At 29.5% G+C, this 21,301-nt stretch overlaps 1 protein-coding gene across 1 annotated transcript in view; it reads left to right on the forward strand.

Moving 5' to 3' along the window:
* The window catches only part of LOC111618792 (dedicator of cytokinesis protein 9-like), a 105,249-nt gene that overhangs the window by 80,601 nt on the left and 3,347 nt on the right, over positions 1 to 21,301 (forward strand). The window contains 21 exon segments of the mRNA XM_023360362.1: positions 2,121 to 2,318; positions 3,818 to 4,094; positions 5,505 to 5,667; positions 5,756 to 5,874; positions 5,972 to 6,038; positions 6,122 to 6,166; positions 6,237 to 6,349; positions 7,657 to 7,907; positions 7,988 to 8,044; positions 8,135 to 8,260; positions 9,434 to 9,554; positions 9,631 to 9,839; positions 13,460 to 13,517; positions 17,063 to 17,172; positions 17,255 to 17,377; positions 17,459 to 17,572; positions 18,046 to 18,192; positions 18,270 to 18,483; positions 19,063 to 19,253; positions 19,325 to 19,425; positions 19,501 to 19,639. Of these exon segments, the coding sequence (XP_023216130.1) occupies positions 2,121 to 2,318; positions 3,818 to 4,094; positions 5,505 to 5,667; positions 5,756 to 5,874; positions 5,972 to 6,038; positions 6,122 to 6,166; positions 6,237 to 6,349; positions 7,657 to 7,907; positions 7,988 to 8,044; positions 8,135 to 8,260; positions 9,434 to 9,554; positions 9,631 to 9,839; positions 13,460 to 13,517; positions 17,063 to 17,172; positions 17,255 to 17,377; positions 17,459 to 17,572; positions 18,046 to 18,192; positions 18,270 to 18,483; positions 19,063 to 19,253; positions 19,325 to 19,425; positions 19,501 to 19,639 (2,943 nt within the window).

Raw genomic sequence — 21,301 nt, forward strand, 5'->3', positions numbered from 1 at the left:
TTCAATATTGTTGTTGATATGTATATAAATATACATATAAATTTAAAAGCAATCAGTCAAAAGAGTTTCATAAAAATCTGGTACAATTTAAGTATAAATTACTGATTATTAATGTAAGATTACAGTTAGTCAAATGGCCACTAAACAAGGTTAACATAGGATAGGTTGGACTCCAATTCAAACACTAATATTCAGTTACAAAACCAATTTGGGACTGGAATAATACAACAATAAACACATCTATCAAAGAGCCTTGAATTTCAGCAAGATTTAATCCAAAATAAAACTTTCGGATTAACACTTTCAATTTATAAATGGAGATCATCTTCAGGTCTGTATATATATATATATATATCCAGTTTCAAGTACTTTATCAATGAATATTGGATCCAAAGATCTCCATTTGTAGAATTCAGTTAAGGCTCTTTGATAAACACGTTTATTGCAAACTCATAATTTGTCATGAGAAATGTGTGCCAGGGTATCATTCCATATTCCTTGCCCGTGCCGGCCAGTTGTGTTATATGGATCTTCCTATAATATATGGAATTGTGGCCGATCACTTAAGCTGACCCTTCACATTTTAACTAATCAATCAATCAGTTTTATATATTTGATCCATTCACTTTGTTTATAGAATTACACTGAGCCTATTACCCAACATTTTATAACTAATAATAATTGTTTATATTAAACCAAGAAAAAAAAACGAATATTTATCTACCACAAAATATATTTTATCTAATTTTTAAGTATAACTTATTGTACTTAACTGTCTTTGATTTATTAAGAATTATAGTTTTAGTTTCTCAGACAATAAAAAATTTTCTACTTTTTTTTGTTTGCTAATTATTAAAATTTTCGTTTATTTAATTAAATTTTTATCATTAAAATTCTGGTTTTATTATTTATCTACTTTTTATTTTTTTTTAACAAAATATTTGAAGATTTAAAATATTTATAAAATTTTTTCTTGGTATAGATTCCAATGATGATATGGCTGGTAAGTGACTGCCCGTGTAAAGTATTGCAGTCATTTTACTCCGTATGTCAAAGGGCTTGCATTACATTTGCATGTATATTGGTTTCTAATAATAATTAATTTTTCATATTCTCTTATGGGGCTTTGGAGCAGTTTCTATACTAAAAAAATTGCAATTTTTGAAAAGTATACTTTGATTGAACATTGATTTGCATGAATTTTAAGGGAAATTTTAACACCTGCTTGGATGGACTGCCTTTTTTTTGCATGTTTAAAAAACTACAACAGTGTGTGTGTGTGGTGTGCGTGTGTGTGTTTTTATATGATATATTTAAGTTATCATACTTTAATATTATTTTTTTAAGTTTTATCATATTTTCCATCCTGTAAGATGCGTTTTTTTTCCAATAATCTATCTCAAAAATTCATTCTGTATCTAATAAGGCAATAGTAACATTGAGTTATGTCCAAGATGTTGCGAATAGTGACTTATAATAAAAATTACATGTTTCAATTTTGTTACAGAAACGCTAGATACTTGATAAAAGATGTCTCTTTGCAGACTCCACATTAGAATTATATTTCTTAGTTTCTCAGAAATGTCGTCCTACTCTTTCCTAAATAATTTTTATGCTCACCAGTAGTCAAGTGGCTAAAACTACCAAACACTGGTAGTTGGTCACGGTTTATGTCTCATCAATGGGCTAGTCACATGGAGTTTTCCAGATTTCCTTCACATTAGTAACACCTAAACAGAGGCCAGTTCCATAGAAAGTCCTCCCAGGATGATGCCCTTCTTGGCACATCATCCATGTGTTGTGTGTCCACATACAATTAAACAAATCCAAGTAATTTTTACTAATTTATGGGTGGCACCTTGTAAGATGGAAAATATGGTAAATAAAACTGAGTGTTTATAAGCCATTTATATACATTTAGATAACTTTTATGATGTCAAATAGTTATTAACAATTTATTTTCTTAATAAATAAAGTTATGTTTGTTTCCTTAATTGTATATTCAAAATTTTTACTAAATTGCATATGTTTTTATTTGGAATATTAATAAATTTTGCTCTTATTCTTTCTTTTTTTTAATTGTGCAGTTTTTACGATTTCTGTGTATATTTTTATAATGCAAACATTTTTCTGTTAACTCAGATTACGAACAGGAATATTGGCTTTCAGAACAATTTTGTCAACATCACTTTTTAATCGGAATTCTGCTGCAAGAAATCAAAGCGTCCATGATGGATCCTCACATAAGAAAAATTGCCATTTCGGTCCTTTGCAATTTATTAGCCAAACATTCTTTTGACGATCGATACCAAGGAAGGGTAATCTGCATATTTTGTATTATTTTAATATGAATTTAAAGTTCAAAATTTTCTTGTATTTGTTATAATGAAAAAATTTATTAAAAAAAAGTGAGTGAGAATATAAATTATAATTACTTTTAGTGTACTTATTGGTTTTTACTGCATACACAGACCGCAGTATTTAATTGTATAATGTTTAAAGGGCATGTAATGTTTATTTTCTTACTAAGTAAAAATTACAAACTGTTTCTTATGTATTGTTCTGAAGCTGGAACACTTTAACAATAAACAACACAATACCTTCCATTATTTTTTTGCTGGAAAGCATGTGGAAGGTATTGAGTTGTTTATTGTTTCCTATATTTTTATAATAACTTGGTTCACTTAATTGCAAAATATGTAAATGCGCATGAACATGATATTTTATTGTATATTACACAACTGAATCCAGTTAAAAAGTTTTTTACAACAATAATGGCTTCGTAATGGCTTATCGAATAGTCTTTCAGAATCAAAATATGTTTTTTTTTTTTTCTGTTTTACTTTATTTAGCATATCATTTGTGCATTTAATTTTTCTTCTATGCATGTGGTTGATTTTAAAAGTATTAACTAGTTAACAATTTAGTAACAGTCTCATTTTTCTGTGTTATCTGCAAGTGCACTGTTGGTGATATGTTAATTCAAAGCTGTTATTTCTGTAAGGTCTGAACCCACAATTACATGTAGTAAAGGCAATTTTTTTGCTAGCATTTTTCACCAAGTTGACTTGACTTATTTAGCTGTTTTTACATGATATCCTTATGCTATGTGTAGCTCATAGTAACTGTGTAAAAATTTCAGTCAAAAAAGGGTTTTCTGGGCTTATCACAGGCCCTCAAAAAACTGTTGCGGTAGATTGCTGCCTTAAGCATGCAATTGTATACAGTTTTTTTTTTATTGTCACACATTTGCAAGCATAACATGGTAATTTTCCACTATTTTTGCTTTTTGCCTTTGTAAAAGCAAAAATCCTTTTTTTGATTTGTTTCAGTTAGTAAAAACAAGTACTAATATAGGTCATAGGTCTATAGGTAAAAGTGAAGTGGCATAAAGTGAGCTTTCATAAAGCAGGAAATACATGTACACTTTGAATTTTGTATAGAAATCAATCAATAAACCACTGATGATATTTTAAAATAATATATTAAAAAATGATATAGTATATAATTTTCTTTTATCAGTAATTAACTGATTAGCTCTTAACATCATGAAGCCATTTGAATGGCTCATAAAGTTAAGAGTAATCCTAACTGTGTATCTAAATGGCTACACAGTTAAGATGTCAGGCTTAAAATTTGATCTAGATTTAAACTCTACAATTTATTATTTATCAGTTTGACCCAAGACAATACTTTTATATTTGTTTTTGTGATTTAATTTGAATTTATTTATATGTGGATTAAATTATAGCTTGATAGCTTTTTTAATTATTTAAATGCTTTCGTCAATTGAAATATCATACCATTTTTTTTTTAGCCACAACAAGCTCGTGTTGCCTCACTTTATCTTCCACTTATTCCGATAATAATGGATAATACAAAATTACTCGATACCGGTGAGATTGCGTCTCCTTCCATGCACAAATTGAATGGAGTCGACGAATTATTTTCTGAAGTTGTTCCGAGTACTTCGTCATACGTTTCCACGCCAGTTTCCAAAAGTAACACTCTGACTGCCGAACCTTTAATTCTGCCTACGATCAGTGGAAGGACTAACAGAGATTCAACTTACTTTACATTTATTTCTGGACAAGGTAAATTAAAGGTTAATTATTAATCACGTTATTTGGAGTAAATATTTACAAGTGAACACAGTTTGGGCATATTTTCAGACTAATATTTACTTTCAGAAAACTAGAGTTGAATTATTCTCATATCTGAAACTGTATTCACAAATTTTAGTTCCTGAAGATGCATGTTAATCCAAAATTTATGTTTGTTTACAATTATTCTAAATAAAATAAGAGTTATTTTGAAATAGTTTTGGAGTATAACATGAATAAATTTCTGCAATTTGACATTATAACGTTGATGTGTCTGGGAGCAAAGATAAGATTGAAAATCTGTGTAGCATAATTGGTAACATTCCCATTCCATATATGAGTTTCAGATTTAAGTCTTACGCTGGGTAAATCTTTTTCTTTTAATTTTTTAAATTATTTAATTAAATTCAAAAGATTTATCTCTAATTATTAATATTTGTATAATAGTAACATTCCCACTTATCTTTAGACAAAATTTGATAGCAATCAATTAATAATTACCGTAAAAATAATTAAAACTAGACAATCTGTCGAATTATTGTACTATAATAAGGCTAAGTTAATAATTAGGTATATAGTAATTTGTCTAGAGGTACTATATACCTAATTCGGCAATCTTTTAACTATGTCATTATTTAAAATGGTAAATTATGATTATTGTTAAGTAGTTAAGCATTAAGCCACTATTCTGTAATAATTTTAATTTAGAATTTCTGGAAGAAAAAAATCAGCCAGAGCAGGATTCAAACTGGCAACTTCTGCATGCCGTGCAGATGCATTGCAAGTTATGTTATCTGGACTCCATCCAATCTCTGCTTCCAGAGCATTAATTTTGATATAAACATACAGGTTATGTTTAAACTTATATGTGGTAATATGATTCAAACTTTGACTTGTAATAGGGTGCACTGAGTGAGTCAGTGCATCCTTGTAAGGCTACAAGAATGCACTGACTCACTCACTCACTAACATGCAATGTTTGAGCGGAGCAAACTTCTTACAGAAAAATGAAAGAGTGCATTTGAATGAAGATGTTATAAAAATTGAGGTCAAATATTTTAGGCTCTGAAAGATGTGAAAGTTTAATCCTCAACTCTTTATGGAATGTTGCAACATTTGCAAGACAGTTAATTTAAGCAACATCTGCCTGTTTTCAATTTTTTTTTATTTGATTTTTAAAATATTTATGACTATTTAATTAAAAAATATATAAAATTTGTACAACTGACATTGTTTAAAAGATAATTAAAAATATAAGCACAGATATAAGAACATTATGAAGTGACGCAAACGTCAGAGAAGAGTCCTTAGTATATCATTTATTTGGCATTGCTTTAAATTGTATTTATTATTGAAAGTTATTTACAGTTTGGTAATTTAATGTTTTTTTTTTTTTTTAAGGTTTAACTAATAAGCCAAGTATAAATGGATCGCATGGTTCACTAGATAGTGCATCGTCCACTCCATCAACAGTTTCGGATAGAGGCCAAGATTACGGAGTTGCTTCGAAAGAAAAACTTGACAGATTTAAAGTACAGTACAGTGGTCTTGGAGGACACATGAGGTAACTACAAAATAAATTTATTTGCTTTCTTTCTATCAAGATAATTTTCTTTTAAACCGAAGTAAACATTCTTAAAATTCTACTTTAGATCACAGTCATTTCCTTTCGGAAGCAATGTGGGTCTGTCACGATTAGATAAAATCGATTCTTCCGAAATTAAACATCTGCTTGTATGCTTTCTTTATATAATTAAAAATGTAAACGAAGGTAGGTTTTAATCATAATTTACCATTTTAAATAAAATTAAAATTAAAAGATCACAAAATTAAATATGGTTAATTATAAATAAATGAAATTTTTACAGAATTAATAATTGGTTGGTGGCAGCATTGCAGCGAATCAGATGTTCTTAATTTTTTTCATATTTTAGAGTAAGCATTTTTTGTTTTTTTTTTAATTTACAAATAAATAAAGAAATAAACATTTTAAAAATATTTGAACTTTTCTTCGTTAGAATTTGTTTACATCAATTCAAATATGTCGGAAAGAAACATATCAGGTAATAAATTATTTTGTAAATTTCTTTATTTATATATTTTTTAAAATAAAAATCTGAAAATATTTTGTAGAAATCAAAATATGAAAAAGTCGACAAGTAAAGCTATGACTCTTCCTGCACGAACTGTTCCAGTTTGGATACCACAACAGGGCAACAATACTTTCAGTGAAACACATTCCATAAGTAAATATTTATCTTTATATATATTTATTCTTCTTACAAGGAATCTCTACCAAAATTTGTTAAGAACAAATGGCTATAAAATATTATAATTACAAAATATCATTAAGATTTATCATCGTCTGTCTAGTACAAATTCTATACTAATTTTATGACATTTTTAATCCAAATAGAATTATGGGAAGACTGTTAAAATTCCCATGACTGCCAGACTTGTTTACTTAATGGACATGGATGGCTTTCTGTTTAGAACACATTGTCTAATTGACAATCTCTCTAACTCTATCTAACTCTATGTTTTATTTCATGTTACTTACATCAACTTTGGCTTCTAAAATGAAAGATATAAATGCTAGTAGTATCAAACTACTAGCATTCAACATCAATCTGCACTTAACATATAAATAATTTAAATTTATAACTATCTTTAGATCTTTGACAATGAAAACATATAATTAGTAATATGGAATGTACTGTTGAGTTATTGCTATTCAGTGGTTGATCTGTATTACCATTTACCCTTCTGAAATATGCTACAATATTTGAAATGGAAAACTTTGTTCAGAAAAACTAAACAATGAATGTGCAGTTAAAGAATGAAATAACCGCTGTCTATCAGCGTTAAACGATTTTTAGTTGTAACATCACCACAAACACTTTTGGCATTTTATAAACATCATCTCAGGCAAAGGAAAAAACATAATTTGGGAATGTAATTGTTTCTAAATTATGTTCTGTGAATGTGGTAATGTTACAAATATAAATCATTTAATGCTGATATTTTATTTTTTAATTGGATAACATTTTGGTGTAGATAACCAGTCATTATTTTTAAATAATGATTATGCTTTTGAATCTACTGTAAGTCTACAGACGCATTTGTTGCTCAGTAACATACAAGTGCAAGTATTTTCTTTATATTCGAGAAGTTTTTTAGTTATAGAAATTATTTACTATAACAACAGTGAGATTGTCTTATATGATACTGTACTTTTAATTTAAGTATGTTAAAATTATTGCTGTGGATAATTAAACAAACAATAATTTTATCTGTAGACTTTATGACAGTGTGTTTACTCTTCGTTTCCTCCATATTTCGTACTTTCGAATGTTACACATGCATGTATTTTGGAAAAGCAAGCACTAATATTAGACAGATGACAATAAATTTTACTGATATATTGATTGGAATGGCAGTATTTTATCGCAATTTATTCTTAATAAACTGACACGCATTCCTTGTTAGGTATCGAATTAACTTGAAATAACATTGTGTATTTATGTAAAAGTGCAATCATTTTTATTTCTAGGTCCGACTTCAGAATCGGACAATTTGTATCGAGCTCTCTTAGAGGCAAACATGGCGACGGAAGTTGGACTTATAGCTCTTGACGTTTTGGGCTTATATTGTTTTCATTTTAAGGAAAATTTGCTTCAGAATGACGGAGATAATATTATCATGCAGAAAATTTTTGAAATATATTTGTCATTTTTGCAAGTCGGACAGTCTGAAATATTACTGAAACATTTGTTTGCATCTTTGCGTGCATTTATTAATAAGGTAAAAAATAAAAATACAAATGTTAAGATTTTAGATGATTTAACATTATAATCTTTAACCATTATTTTTTTTCCCCCCAGTTTCCAATGGCCTTATTTAAAGGTAGTGATTTATTATGTGGTAAACTATGTTTTGAAGTAAGTTTAAATTTATATTTATTATGTATAAAATATCAAACGTTATAAGATTTTAAATTGACATAAGATTTATTTAAAATTGATCTTTAGCTGTTAAGATGTTGTAATTCTAAATTATCGACCGTGCGAAATGAAGCTTGTGCGCTCTTGTATTTATTAATGAGGAGTAATTTTGAATTCACTGGACGTAGAAGTCTAACAAGGGTACACTTACAAGTAAGCATTTTCTCAAAATTGTTTAATTTGAATATAGTAGATTCCTGCTTTATGACCACTGTACAGTCCTCTGTTTTTACAAATGACATGCATTTTCTGTTGTGGCTGTATAAAATGTCATATTTAAGAGATTGTCTATAGCTATATAATATATTGTTAAATCTGTATTTTTAAGAATAGAATCTTATTTTATGATGGTGAATCTGTGAATATGACAATTTATTTAATGACAGTCTTTCAGGAACCAATTAAGTCACGAAAGCTGGGATCTACTGTATTAAATTGACATAAATTAAACATTGTTTAAAGATTATTGTTTTTGATTTTTAAATAATTTATTCACTTAGCTCAGTTCTTTCTCTTATGAATATAGAATATTTTAATATATTTAAAAAAATTAAAATTAATTTATTATTTTTGTCATTAAATGTTTAACATAATTAAACATTAATTATTAATTATGTTTAATAAAACATATTTAACATATAATTTAATTATATGTAACATAACAAACACAGTTTAACGTTATATTAAATTATAAGTTATATTTAAAACTTTTTAATGAAATACACATAATATTGTTGTCATAAGATTTAGAGGTAAATATATCTTTTCATACCATCATCTTTTGGTCTATAAGCATTATTCACACACACAAAACTTCTGAATGATCCCAATATATCGAATCCAAGCCTTTTTAATATCATTCTGAAGATTATTAATTTTCACTATAATACTGTTAAAGCTCTAACTTAATGAATATAAGACGTTAATGAAACAGATATCAGATTTTTGGCTTATTTGTTTCTATGGAGTGATGCTTTGTCAAGATAATTTATCTTTGTGTGATGAGTCATCCTAAACACTGAAGTGAACACTAGTTATATTTTCTCTGAATAGTCGGGAACTTACGATGAGTCACAATATACTTGTTTGTAATATCTTTTCCAGAACATACAGCTCTTTAAATCTTACAAGTACAATTGAAATGTAACTTGTAGCATTTAAAATTCAAATATTTTTCATTTACACAGTTTAAAGAGAATAGAATATTTAAAACTTTATTTTTTAATCGTGAAAATTTCTTAAAAAATTATTTACAATATTCTATTAAGTTAAGTCTGTTAAGTCGGCATTGGAGATATTTTGAATAATTTTTAATTTATATTTTAGCTGATTGTTGCCGTATCTCAACTTCTTGGAGACGTCGTAGGACTGAACAGTTCGCAGTTCCAAGAAAGTTTATCTATAATTAATAATTACAGTAATAGCGATAAAGCAATGCAACATTCCGGTAAAAAATTTTATTCTTATTTTACAGAAATTTATAATTAATGTGTAATTTAGAGTAAATTTCTTTTATGTATAAGCTTTCCCGTCTCAAGTTAAAGATTTAACCAAACGTATACGCACGGTATTAATGGCTACCGTACAAATGAAAGAACACGAAAATGATCCGGAAATGTTTATCGATTTGCAGCATCAGTTGGCCAATAGTTATTCGGCCACTCCCGCTCTTCGGAAAACGTGGCTGGAAAGCATGGCTCGAAATCACATCAAGAATGCCGATTACTCCGAAGTATATTAAGTTCTTTATTTTTATTATAGCATAATTATAAGAAATAAGATCGATTTTCATGTAATATGTTATTTTAAGTCTAAAAGAATATTATATACTTTAGTTTCCACTTTTGTGACTTAATTAATTCCTATAAAACTATTGTTAAATAACTCATTTTATTTTCTGTAGACTTGATGTCATAAATTGAAGTTTTATTCCTTAAAATGGTTTTAACAATACAATATCTCACAGAAAGGTTAACAAAAGTAGAGGATTTCATAGTCATAATGAAAAATTCATACTTACAACTGGTATAACATAGTTTGGCATACTGGTATAACATATTCTTTCATATTTATGTGATTGATAACTGAGAAATTGATCTCATTAATAAACAAATGACAGCTATAATATTTATTTTGCTGTATAAATCAGGTGTGGCCAAACTTTTATCCCTTAGGGGCTACTTTTTTGGTAAAATATAGTCTGCGGGCGACTATGAATATGGGCAAACAATTTTAGAAGTTTTATATGCGCATGCGTTAACATTCATTTGCATTGTTCATTGGGATAAATACAAACAGTATGGGTACGTTGCACAGACAGTCTATTATTGTAAGAATAAATTATTGAATTAAGATTTTTAAACATTAATTTAAGTGAAAGCAAATTGTTCAACTTTAGCTTCGCGGGCTACTTTTAAAACCTTTGTGGTCGACTGCGATCTACGTGTTGGCCATCCCTGGTATAAATTATACTTGAAAAAATAAATATGTTTAGTCCCAGTTAGAATACAAAGCTATATCTTTCTAAATGTTTCCAATCAAAGAGACTATCTTCATCTATTTGTCTTTTAATTTTATCCTAGAAATAGTTACCTTTATTTAAAAATGATTTACAGTGGATACTACTTATTAAAATCGTGTTTATTGTTATTGGTCTCTTCTTGTAATCAGTTTTCAAACTCCCAAGATATTCATGCATTTTTTATACAAAATTCATTGCTTAATGTAATCAGTTTATGATCACATTAAACAAATAATCATAAGAAACTACATATTGGTGATACCAGCAATTTCAGACAACTGTATGCAGTCTTCCACACTTATGTCCTGTTGTCTGCTTCAGTCGTTCTCCTCTCCAAAGAGTGCACAACCAGACAAAACGTGGGAAAAATCTGGAAATGTAGATCAGTAGCAGTTTGGAGGCTATTATTTCAAGATTATTCAAGATCACCATGCTATACATTCATCAGACAATTCCTGTACATGCATACATGCTTAGAATGGTATGTTTATGGTATGAAAGAAGCTCCAGCTTTACACCACTGTACAGTATGCTCCAAAATATATAATACTGAAACTCACATGGTGACAACAAGATAATATTGTTAATCTTTTCATTTCAGTATTGTATTGTATTTTGGCACATACTGTATTTTACAAAAGGTAAGTTGATTTCAACACTTCTCAAGATCTATTTATTGTACTGTATCCATTTCAATCTTTATGTCATGGATAAAGTGCACGACAAGAAGACATAATGAAATGTCTTTGAAGGACAAATTAAAGATTTTATAATGTTAAGACAACCTTCCAAAAATGATTAAAAGAAAGTCTGTAGACAAATTGAAAATCTAACAGTGTTCATTGTGTTTGCTTATGAAGAACATAAAACAATTTTGAAAAAGCAGCACGTAATGAGAATGATGAAATTGAAAGGCATTGTTTTGAAAAATATTAGGAGACAAAACAGTTTTTAAGTTATGGTTTATGGAAGTACGAGAGAAAGATGTGATGACTAATAGTCTACTCGTTTGTTAGAAAGCCAAAGAATTTGCTTTAAAATAATGGGGAAAGAAAATTTTACTGTAACTGATGGATAGTTTTCTTGCAGGAAAAATATGAAAACATCGTTTACAAGTGACATGTGAAGAAGAAAAAGATGCAGATTTCTCTTCAGAAAAATGGTCTAAACTCTCTTCTGAATTTTCATCTTGCAATGTTTATAGTGCCGATGAAACCGACCTCTATTTCTATGCTATGCCTGAACACATTACTTGTTCGAAAATGAACAAGCATGAAGCTGCAAGACTTATAAAGAGTGTCTGATGGTCGTGTGTAAGCATGGCTGGAGAAGAGGGCTTGACGATCATAGGAAAAAACTAAAACCCTTTGTTGTTTGAGGATGTGAGAACATTACCATTTGTTTATTGTTCTAATAACAATGTCTGAATGACGGCAGCAATTTTAAAGACTGGAAAGTTAAGCACAAGATCCTTCTGTTATTTGACAATTGCATGGTGCATCAAGTGACAAGCAATTTAATTCACATAAAAGTCTTATAAAAGCGTTCGAAAGCATTTTTAAATATTAAAAAACGATTTGCTGGATGTTTAAAGGTGTTGATTTTTATTTATTTATAAAAGTCTCATATTTGTCCTAGTACATCATTCATCTAACCTTGTGATTGGGGTGTAATTCGAACTATGAAGGCATATTATCACTGTGAAATGCATAATTGACTTCTCCAATACTGAAATCACGAAAATGAATGCAGGAAAGTTGTCATAAAAGATTTATGGATGCTCTTCATATTTTTAAAGAAAGCTGTAACAAAATTACATGATTGAAAATAGTTTTAAGCATGGGAGATTTACTAAAGCTGCAAACGAACATGTAACTGATGATAAAATGGAGGAAAACATTAATACTTTAAGTTGTCATAATGTGTCATTATCCAATTTCAATGCACAGATGAAAATTGAAGAACTCTTTGCAGAAGAAATGTGTTCTGTTGTAAGGGAAGAAGCAGCTATAGTACACATGCCAACATGGCTGAAAAAAGTGACAACCTCCTTCTCACTTTTTTCAGCCGTGTTCCAATGTAATTAATTCTTTGGCAACTGCTGAAATGCCACCAGCACTGGCGGTCTTACGATGCATAGTACAATATTGATCAAATGATTTTATGGTGCAATATTCATATGAACATTTTATTAGTGATTTATTACATAAAGACTATAGACAATCAAAAATAAATTAAATTTTTATGGTAACTCCTAAATTAGGACCAGCTTCCCCATAGAAAGTCCTCCCTGGAGACATCCTCTCAGCAGATCACCCAGGTGTATTAAAACAAACATTAAAATATCTAATATTTGAAATAAACATACACAAAATGTACAGATAATATAAATGATCAGAAAATATATCAAATATGCAGTGAATTCTCACTTTATGATTGGTTTAGCATTCAATAAAATTGTTTTATGATAGTCTCTAGTTTAACGTTTGATAAATATTCGGTTTACAATTGTCAGTTGGTTAATATGGGTGTGCATAGGTAATTATAAATCGATCTGCGATACAAATACAATTATTTTGGATAAGTAAGCCAAAATGATAATCACTTCAAATTTTGAGGTGCAAATTACACTATTTACACTACTTAATAGTCTCCAGGACAAATTAGTATTATAAAGCATGGTAGACATTATGTTTATTTATATTATTTACATGTATAATAATCATTAAATTAAGTTTTATAGACACATTCTAATTATAAAAAGTAATATTTGTAAAATGAATATAATAAATTAATTTTTATTACAACTGAAACTGAATTTTATATTGCAGGCTGCACATTGCTACATCCACATAGCAGCATTACAAGCTGAATACTTGAGGCAGAAAGGTAAATTATTTTGTAATTTTCATAGTATTAGGCATTTGTATTTATTCTGAAATACAATGATAATACAAGGATGAGTGTCAATTTATAACCTAATTACTGACTTCCCGTGTAAATATTACATTTAAATCGTTATAATCATCAGTTGATTTGGAACTTTCACTTTTAGAAAAAAAATCTTACGTTTAGATATTTCTAAAAGATTGTTCAAATTAGAATGAAGTGCATTATCAATAAATATAAAAAGACTATTTAAAACAGATTTAGTAATATATTTTTGAGCAATATGTTAATAACATATCAATAATGAATATATTTTATTGTTTTTGAACAAATCATCTAATTGCTAGTGAAAAAGTCATATTTCAATCAACTGTATCATCGGTTGAATGTTTTGTTTTTTTCTTTTGAGAAAGTGAAGTCACTTCTGCCAACATTATAAAAATAAATAACGATGGTTCCTAATTAGTGGTATGCGTACCCCAGGGGCACACGAAATTGCATGGAGTACACGCGGCAATCTAAAATCGGTCGATTTAAAATTTAAATGCATGAGATGAAGCAATCAAAAAAATAATGGGTGGACCATCAAAAATTCGGCAATTTACAACATGATGTCATATGCACAAATTCATTCATTTATAACTAAAAATATTCTCTAAATTTCATCAAAAAATGCATTTGTGACAATACCTAAATGAAATTCTTATGCAAGAAACAAAAACTTATCATTATTATCATGTCAGCAAAGTGGCAATAAAATATTTACTACCATTTTGCACAACATACCTCTGCGATAGCAATTTTCGGCCATGACTAACATGAAAACTAAACATCGTCACCGACTGCAACTCGAAGATGACTTCAGACTGAAGATGGCCAAAAAGCAACCAGATTTTAAAGTTGTACAAAGAAAATCGTGCACATTTGTCACATTAAAATTAAATAACCTTATGTTATTTTCATTATTATTAGAATTGTATTTTAAAGGTAATAAATGTAAAAAAAAACTTATTCTATTTATCACTTGCTGNATAACTAACGCATATGTGGAAAAGCATGTAAATAGAGCTACCGAGCATTACCTGTGTCATGGCATTTCTGTTATTTTTCTAATTTGACGTTAATTAACAAAATTTAATAAAATTGATTATTTAAAAACTTTCCTCCAAAAAAAGAAATCTTGAAATTAAATTTCAAACATGCGGTATATCTTAAAATTGTCTCGACTCACTAAATGTGGTACAGTATACTCTCACTAGTCTGTCCATTCCTTGTACAGAAGGATGCTAAATTAATGAGTATGTATAGGCCTAAAGGCATTGAATGACATGACCAGTCCTTTGGCATAGATTTTTTTAGAGCAGATGGGTGAGTAATGTGGTGCATCAAAATGAAACCTAAGTACAGTCAACCCCCTATAACACTTTTGATTTTTCCATTTTATATGAATTCCATGTTGTACGAGTCACTTAGATTTTACAAATACGTGTACCGGGCTGTGAACAGCTCACGTATTTGTAAAATCTAAGTGACTCGTACAACATGGAATTCATATAAAATGGAAAAATCAAAAGTGTTATAGGGGGTTGACTGTACTTAGGTTTCATTTTGATGCACCACATTACTCACCCATCTGCTCTAAAAAAATCTATGCCAAAGGACTGGTCATGTCATTCAATGCCTTTAGGCCTATACATACTCATTAATTTAGCATCCTTCTGTACAAGGAATGGACAGACTAGTGAGAGTATACTGTACCACATTTAGTGAGTCGAGACAATTTTAAGATATACCGCATGTTTGAAATTTAATTTCAAGATTTCTTTTTTTGGAGGAAAGTTTTTAAATAATCAATTTTATTAAATTTTGTTAATTAACGTCAAATTAGAAAAATAACAGAAATGCCATGACACAGGTAATGCTCGGTAGCTCTATTTACATGCTTTTCCACATATGCGTTAGTTATTCGTTGTAATCCAGCATCATAATGTCATCTTGAATGCTTCTTAAAATGTAAAAAGATGTTTAAAAGCTAATTTTCAACATAGCTTATTTAAGTGATGTGACATGAACGTTAAACATTATTGCCGAAAATCCAAATTGATACAATCGCAGTGACTGTTGATAGTTGTTGTTGGACCACAAGTGTAAGATGCCATCAATTTAAAATGTATATCTAGTTTGGACAATAAGAAATGGGTGAAAAGTGCATCTTAGAATCGAGGAAATACGGTACTTTTATTACAAATAATCAAGCATTTTTACTTTGAACTACTCGAGTGTCTTCAGATGTGTTAAATACAGAAAATGTTTTAAAAAATGTATACAGATATGTTTTTTACACAAATTTAAACTCATATAGATCAAGCAAAAATGTATTCTTATTTACAATTAAAAACTACTTTCTTCGTAACATTGTCAAAAGTGATAAATTTCTTGGAAACGAATACGTTTTGATCTGTGTCTAATTTATTATTAAACAAACATGATGTGTTTTTAGTTTTGACTGATAAAAACAATAATTAATAAAATTTTTAAGTGAAATATTTTTTCATTCTAACATACAAGAAGGAAAAACTGCTGAAGTTTTAAAGAACAAAATTGTTATTTATTTATATTATAAGTGTTTTATGGCTATGAACATCCAAAGTACAGATTTGGCTGAAAACGTTTGCTTTTTATTAAATTTTTCTCAGAAAATTAGTGTTGTGGTTTTTTTTTTTATACATACTGCTGAGTGATTGTACCTCAAGGTATAAGTCATAGTTATGATTTCGCAGATCCAAGACAGCTTGGTAGTCCGAACGGCCCTAGGCTTTCGCCCATGCACACTAAGTGACTTTCATTACAAGCATTTAGCTTTCCGAAGTCTATGACAACAATTGTTTGGCATTGACAGCCGCAAATTTAGCGCCAATAAGCTGCCTCGACTCATTCGACTATGTTATCAATTCAATTTCATATTTATTTTCACATTTTCACGGTCCTTCTCTGTTATTTTTCCGTTATTTACACGTGTAGGTCATTTCATTGTTATCCACATTTGATATCATCATTTATCACATACTGCCATGACGCTCTTGTCTGTCTGCTACAACTGTCAAGAATTAACGCGATTGGTGAACCGTAGTGATGGGCCAATAGAGAGCAGAGTCCTTGCCATAATGCAGTTTGCGCGCCAATTTTCGTACATCATTAATCAATCCGAATAGTTTGGCCGAATATTTGGCTATTCGGCCACGCTCCTGGCTGAATATACTATTCGTTGCAACACTAGTAATAATGCTTTAGCAGAGATAAACTATGATTACAATAAATTCAAGGACTTTTGAGATGCTTTGTTTGTCTTGGGAAAAATGCAGAAAATTTATGTTAAAGAGATCGAATTAATGGCTGATTAACATTTCTTGAGCTTCTTTGTTTCACAGAGGCTTCTCTGATGTAAGCTTAAGGATTTTACCTTTATTGAAACTAAGACATTGATGAAACATATCCAATTTGGCATTTGTACAATCACAAATTAAATATGAAACAATTATTTTAAGGATTATTTTCAAGCGGATGTCAAGCATTTAAGCATATATCACCAAATGTTGAGATGGACGAATCCAATATGAAAGAAGACTGCGGTAATCAAGAAATACAGTATACCGAAGTAATCAGTTTTATAAAAATGTATTAGTTTTTGATTTGCTAAGATTTTAAAAATATATTAAAACACAAATTTTTTTATTTAGGATTCATTTATCGAGACGCTAGAACAGTCCGTCTCGCTGCTCGACCAGGCAGAAAGATACGAAATCATATCAGAAATTTATAAATTGATACTTCCAATTTACGAGAGGCGTAGGAATTATGAAGTAAAATTTTTACGATTTTATGTATAAAAACAATTTCTTAAATTAATGTTTAAAGCTAAAAGAAACTTTATTTATTTTCAGGCATTGGCGTCATCTTACAAGAAGTTATGTAGTGCATTCTCTAAAGTTGTCGAAGTTAATAAAACTGGGAAACGACTGTTAGGAAGATATTACAGAGTGGCCTTCTTTGGTCAGGTAAAGCAATAGTTAAACGAATAGTTATTTGAGTTGCATATCGTATGGTTCCGATTTACTTGGAGAGGAAATGTCGATATGGAACTGGAGGCAGTTTTGCAGGTCTCATATTTTTTATGGTGTCTGGCAGAAAATGAGATCTTGTATCTCCATTTTTCTTTACTTTTTTTAACTTTCTCTTGACAAATTCTCTCTTGTCCTGCTTATCTGTGGACCCAAATTGAAACATTTGTCTCCAATATATATCTGAATTGCCTTGTTTCTGGTTTATAGACTTTGTTATCCCATTTCTGTTTCTATATTTGTCATTACAGCTCCTTACCTGTGATGACAAATGTAGGAACGGGAGTTTCTCTCTCTTTTTCTCATCACTAATTGGATAAAGATCTAATTCCAGTAAGAATTGCGTAACGTTTATCTAAAATTAATATTACATAATTTTCTTGAAATTGATATTTATCTAATTTTAAAAGGCGTATTTTGGCGAAGAATCCGGTAAAGAATACATTTACAAAGAACCAAAAGTGACTTCCTTAGTGGAGATGTCTGAGAGATTAAATTGTCTTTTTTCCGAAAAATTTGGGAAGGATATCGTAAAGATGATTATGGATTCTATTCAGGTAATACTACTATTTTCTTATTCATTTATTTATTTATATAATTGTTACTTTAGTAAGATTAGTTTACTCGATAACAGGTGAATTCTAGGGATTTAGATGCAAAATATGCTTACATTCAAGTGACGCACGTAGTACCATATTTTGACGAAGACGAATTGAAAAATCGCATTTCTGAATTTGAAAGAAACAATAATATAAGGTGTTTTATGTTTGAAACGCCTTTCACGCAAGATTTAAATAAACCGAGGGGAAGTCCAGAAGAACAAATGAAACGTCAGACAATACTGAAAGGTAGTAACGTTACATTCATGTTTTATTAAAAATTATTTTGAATTAAGTGTGCGGAAGTCATTCATAGTGATAAATATCTTACAAAATGATTTCTTATATGAAGATACATAAATTAAATTGTTAAATGACAATGACATGTTATATGATAACAGCAGAAATTTAATGTAAATACTCTATATAATCAATGTGTTATCATATCATTTTTTCATACAATTTGGTTTAATTTTATAAACGTAAAGTCTGGCACATTAAGGCTGTACAACCAGCTGCAGTTTTATCCGTTACAAGCAGATCTAACCAGTGACGGGTTTTAAAGACAGGGACATTATGCCGTCTTTAAAACCCATATTACTCATTAGAAACTTATTGAGGTTGATGCAATATTATGTAACCTCTTGGTCATTGCTTTGTAAGAATCACAGAAACATCTTTGGCATTATTAAATAATTAAAATTAATGAAAAAAGAAGAGAATAATCTCTTAAAATCAATATCAACTTCCAAATCATCATAGAGAAATAACAATAAATTTAGTACATAAATATTAAATACGTATTTAAAATTTTTATTTTTTTAACAGCATTATATTCCTTTCCATACGTAAAAAGAAGAATCCCAGTATTTTCCAAATCTATCAAAGTTCTGAGCCCAATAGAAGTGGCCATTGACGAAATGCAGAGTCGCGTGAAGGAACTACAAGAAGTAATTTGCTCCAAACCGACCGATTTAAAGAAATTACAATTGAAACTACAGGGTAGCATCAGCGTACAAGTAAATTTTACAGTTTCTTTTAAATTTTATGGATGAAATTATTCAGTTTCTAAACATGGTTTTGCACATAGGTGAATGCGGGTCCATTGGCTTACGCCAAGGTATTTTTAGATGAAAATAAGATTAGAAGGTATCCTGTAGATAAAGTTTTAATGCTGAAAAATGTATATAAGTAAGTAAATTTTAATGGATGTACAAAAAAATATTTTAAATTAAAGTTTTATAATAATAATAATATTCTTTTCAGGTTGTTCATCGATGTTTGTCAAGAAGCGTTAGAGTTGAATGGTAAACTAATTGTGTCGGATCAACACGAATACCATTCAGTATTAAAAGTTAATTATCAAGAAATGGTTTCTGATTTATCAAATTATTTAAATAGTCAGGTGAGAATTAATATTTTTAAATTTGCTATTATGATAGACCAGCGATTCTCAACCAGTGGCCATAAACTTTGTAGTTGTGTTAATTTTTTTTAATGTAAAATACTGCAGATATTCAATGTCACTTTTCATTTACATACCTTATCGATGCATTGTCAAAAATTATACACCACTTATTCAAAAAGATCGAGAAGCACTATAATAGACTTTTACTTTAAAATGGGACTTCTGGCTTTCCAACCAACAGGGTTGACAAAAGTTTAAAAGAGGATCAGTAAAACTTTGCTTAATTTCTTGCTTTTAAATAAATCTAGAAAGATGTCTTTTAAAAATTATGTATGAAGGCTGTTGCACATATATAATATATATATTATCGAAGGGGGTCAGGTCAATACATGAGAAACATTGGGAACCAGTTTTAAAACAACTCACTTTACAACCCTATAAACCGAAGTTTGGACTTTATATTACACAAAACAATAAAAAGTCAAGAAGCATTAATGGTTGATTTATTTCCCAAAGCTCGGCTCTACCTTTGATAATACTGCAATATGTGTATAGAATAAGCATAAGGTTACGTAGGTGGTTTCCTTAGGGGTCATAAAGATCAATTTCTGTAGTCTGGCAATGACCAGATCCCAAGGTTGCCAAATTAACTAGATTCAACCTGTAATAATTATATATTGCGATCTGAAGTATCAATAAAAGATTGAAACACAGTGTATATAACACTGTTATCGGTTTTACATAGGATAAGTCGAACAGAATCTGCTTTACAAGAAACCCTCGTTAGTTTGAAATTCATGGGAAAAAATAATTGCTACTTTGAATTATCCGAGATTTATATATTTCTGTACTGTGCCAAATGCCAAGTAACTGATGTAATTTATTAAGAAAATAGAATTCTGTATATGTAGCTATATTCTATTTTCCTTAATTAATAATAATAATAATAATATAAATAAACTGCACATAAGCAGCACAGGTCACCAGACAGATTTTATAAAAAGTAAAACTGAATTCCTCTTAAATGTAGCCCAAAAAGTAGTAAGTTTGTAAAGTACTATTTTTAACTTATCGCTCTACAACGATTTTTGTTTCGGAGAGAGCCAGTACCTAACGGGTACTTTACGTGGGTTCGCGTTTGTTAGTTTGCCAGGCCTGGACTTTCGCGTGCACCGAAGTAAATTAAGGACAAGTTAGTCAAAAATCAAAAAATATTTAATAAAGATCTAGAATTACTATTTACAATATGTACAATGATCAACAAATTTATGCAATCAAATCAAATCCAACGTCAAAGTCAACCCGACAAAACTCAATCTTATTCTAACTTAGAACTATTCCCCCTTGGAATTCTGACAAAAATCAATCCTTAACTTAGGTACAGAATTTCTTATAACTACAAATCCTAACCATCACCTCAATTATACTAGGAACCTTTTTCTCAACTCAAGACTTTTCCTATGCCTCGATCCACAAATCGAATACTGCAGTCGCCTTGGACTATTTCCTATTGGACACCTCGTTCACTACTACTAGCACACCAACGCTTATTCTTTTCAAGAGCTCACCTCTGACGTCTTCACTTGAGCTACGCTATTTATAGTCTGAGGTGACGTCACAGTTTCTAAGTGAGACACTCCCCTCATTTACATCTTATAC

The sequence above is a fragment of the Centruroides sculpturatus genome, unplaced genomic scaffold (assembly GCF_000671375.1).
Source record: "Centruroides sculpturatus isolate CEXI.00-Female unplaced genomic scaffold, Cexi_2.0 scaffold13, whole genome shotgun sequence".
NCBI lineage: Eukaryota > Metazoa > Arthropoda > Arachnida > Scorpiones > Buthidae > Centruroides > Centruroides sculpturatus.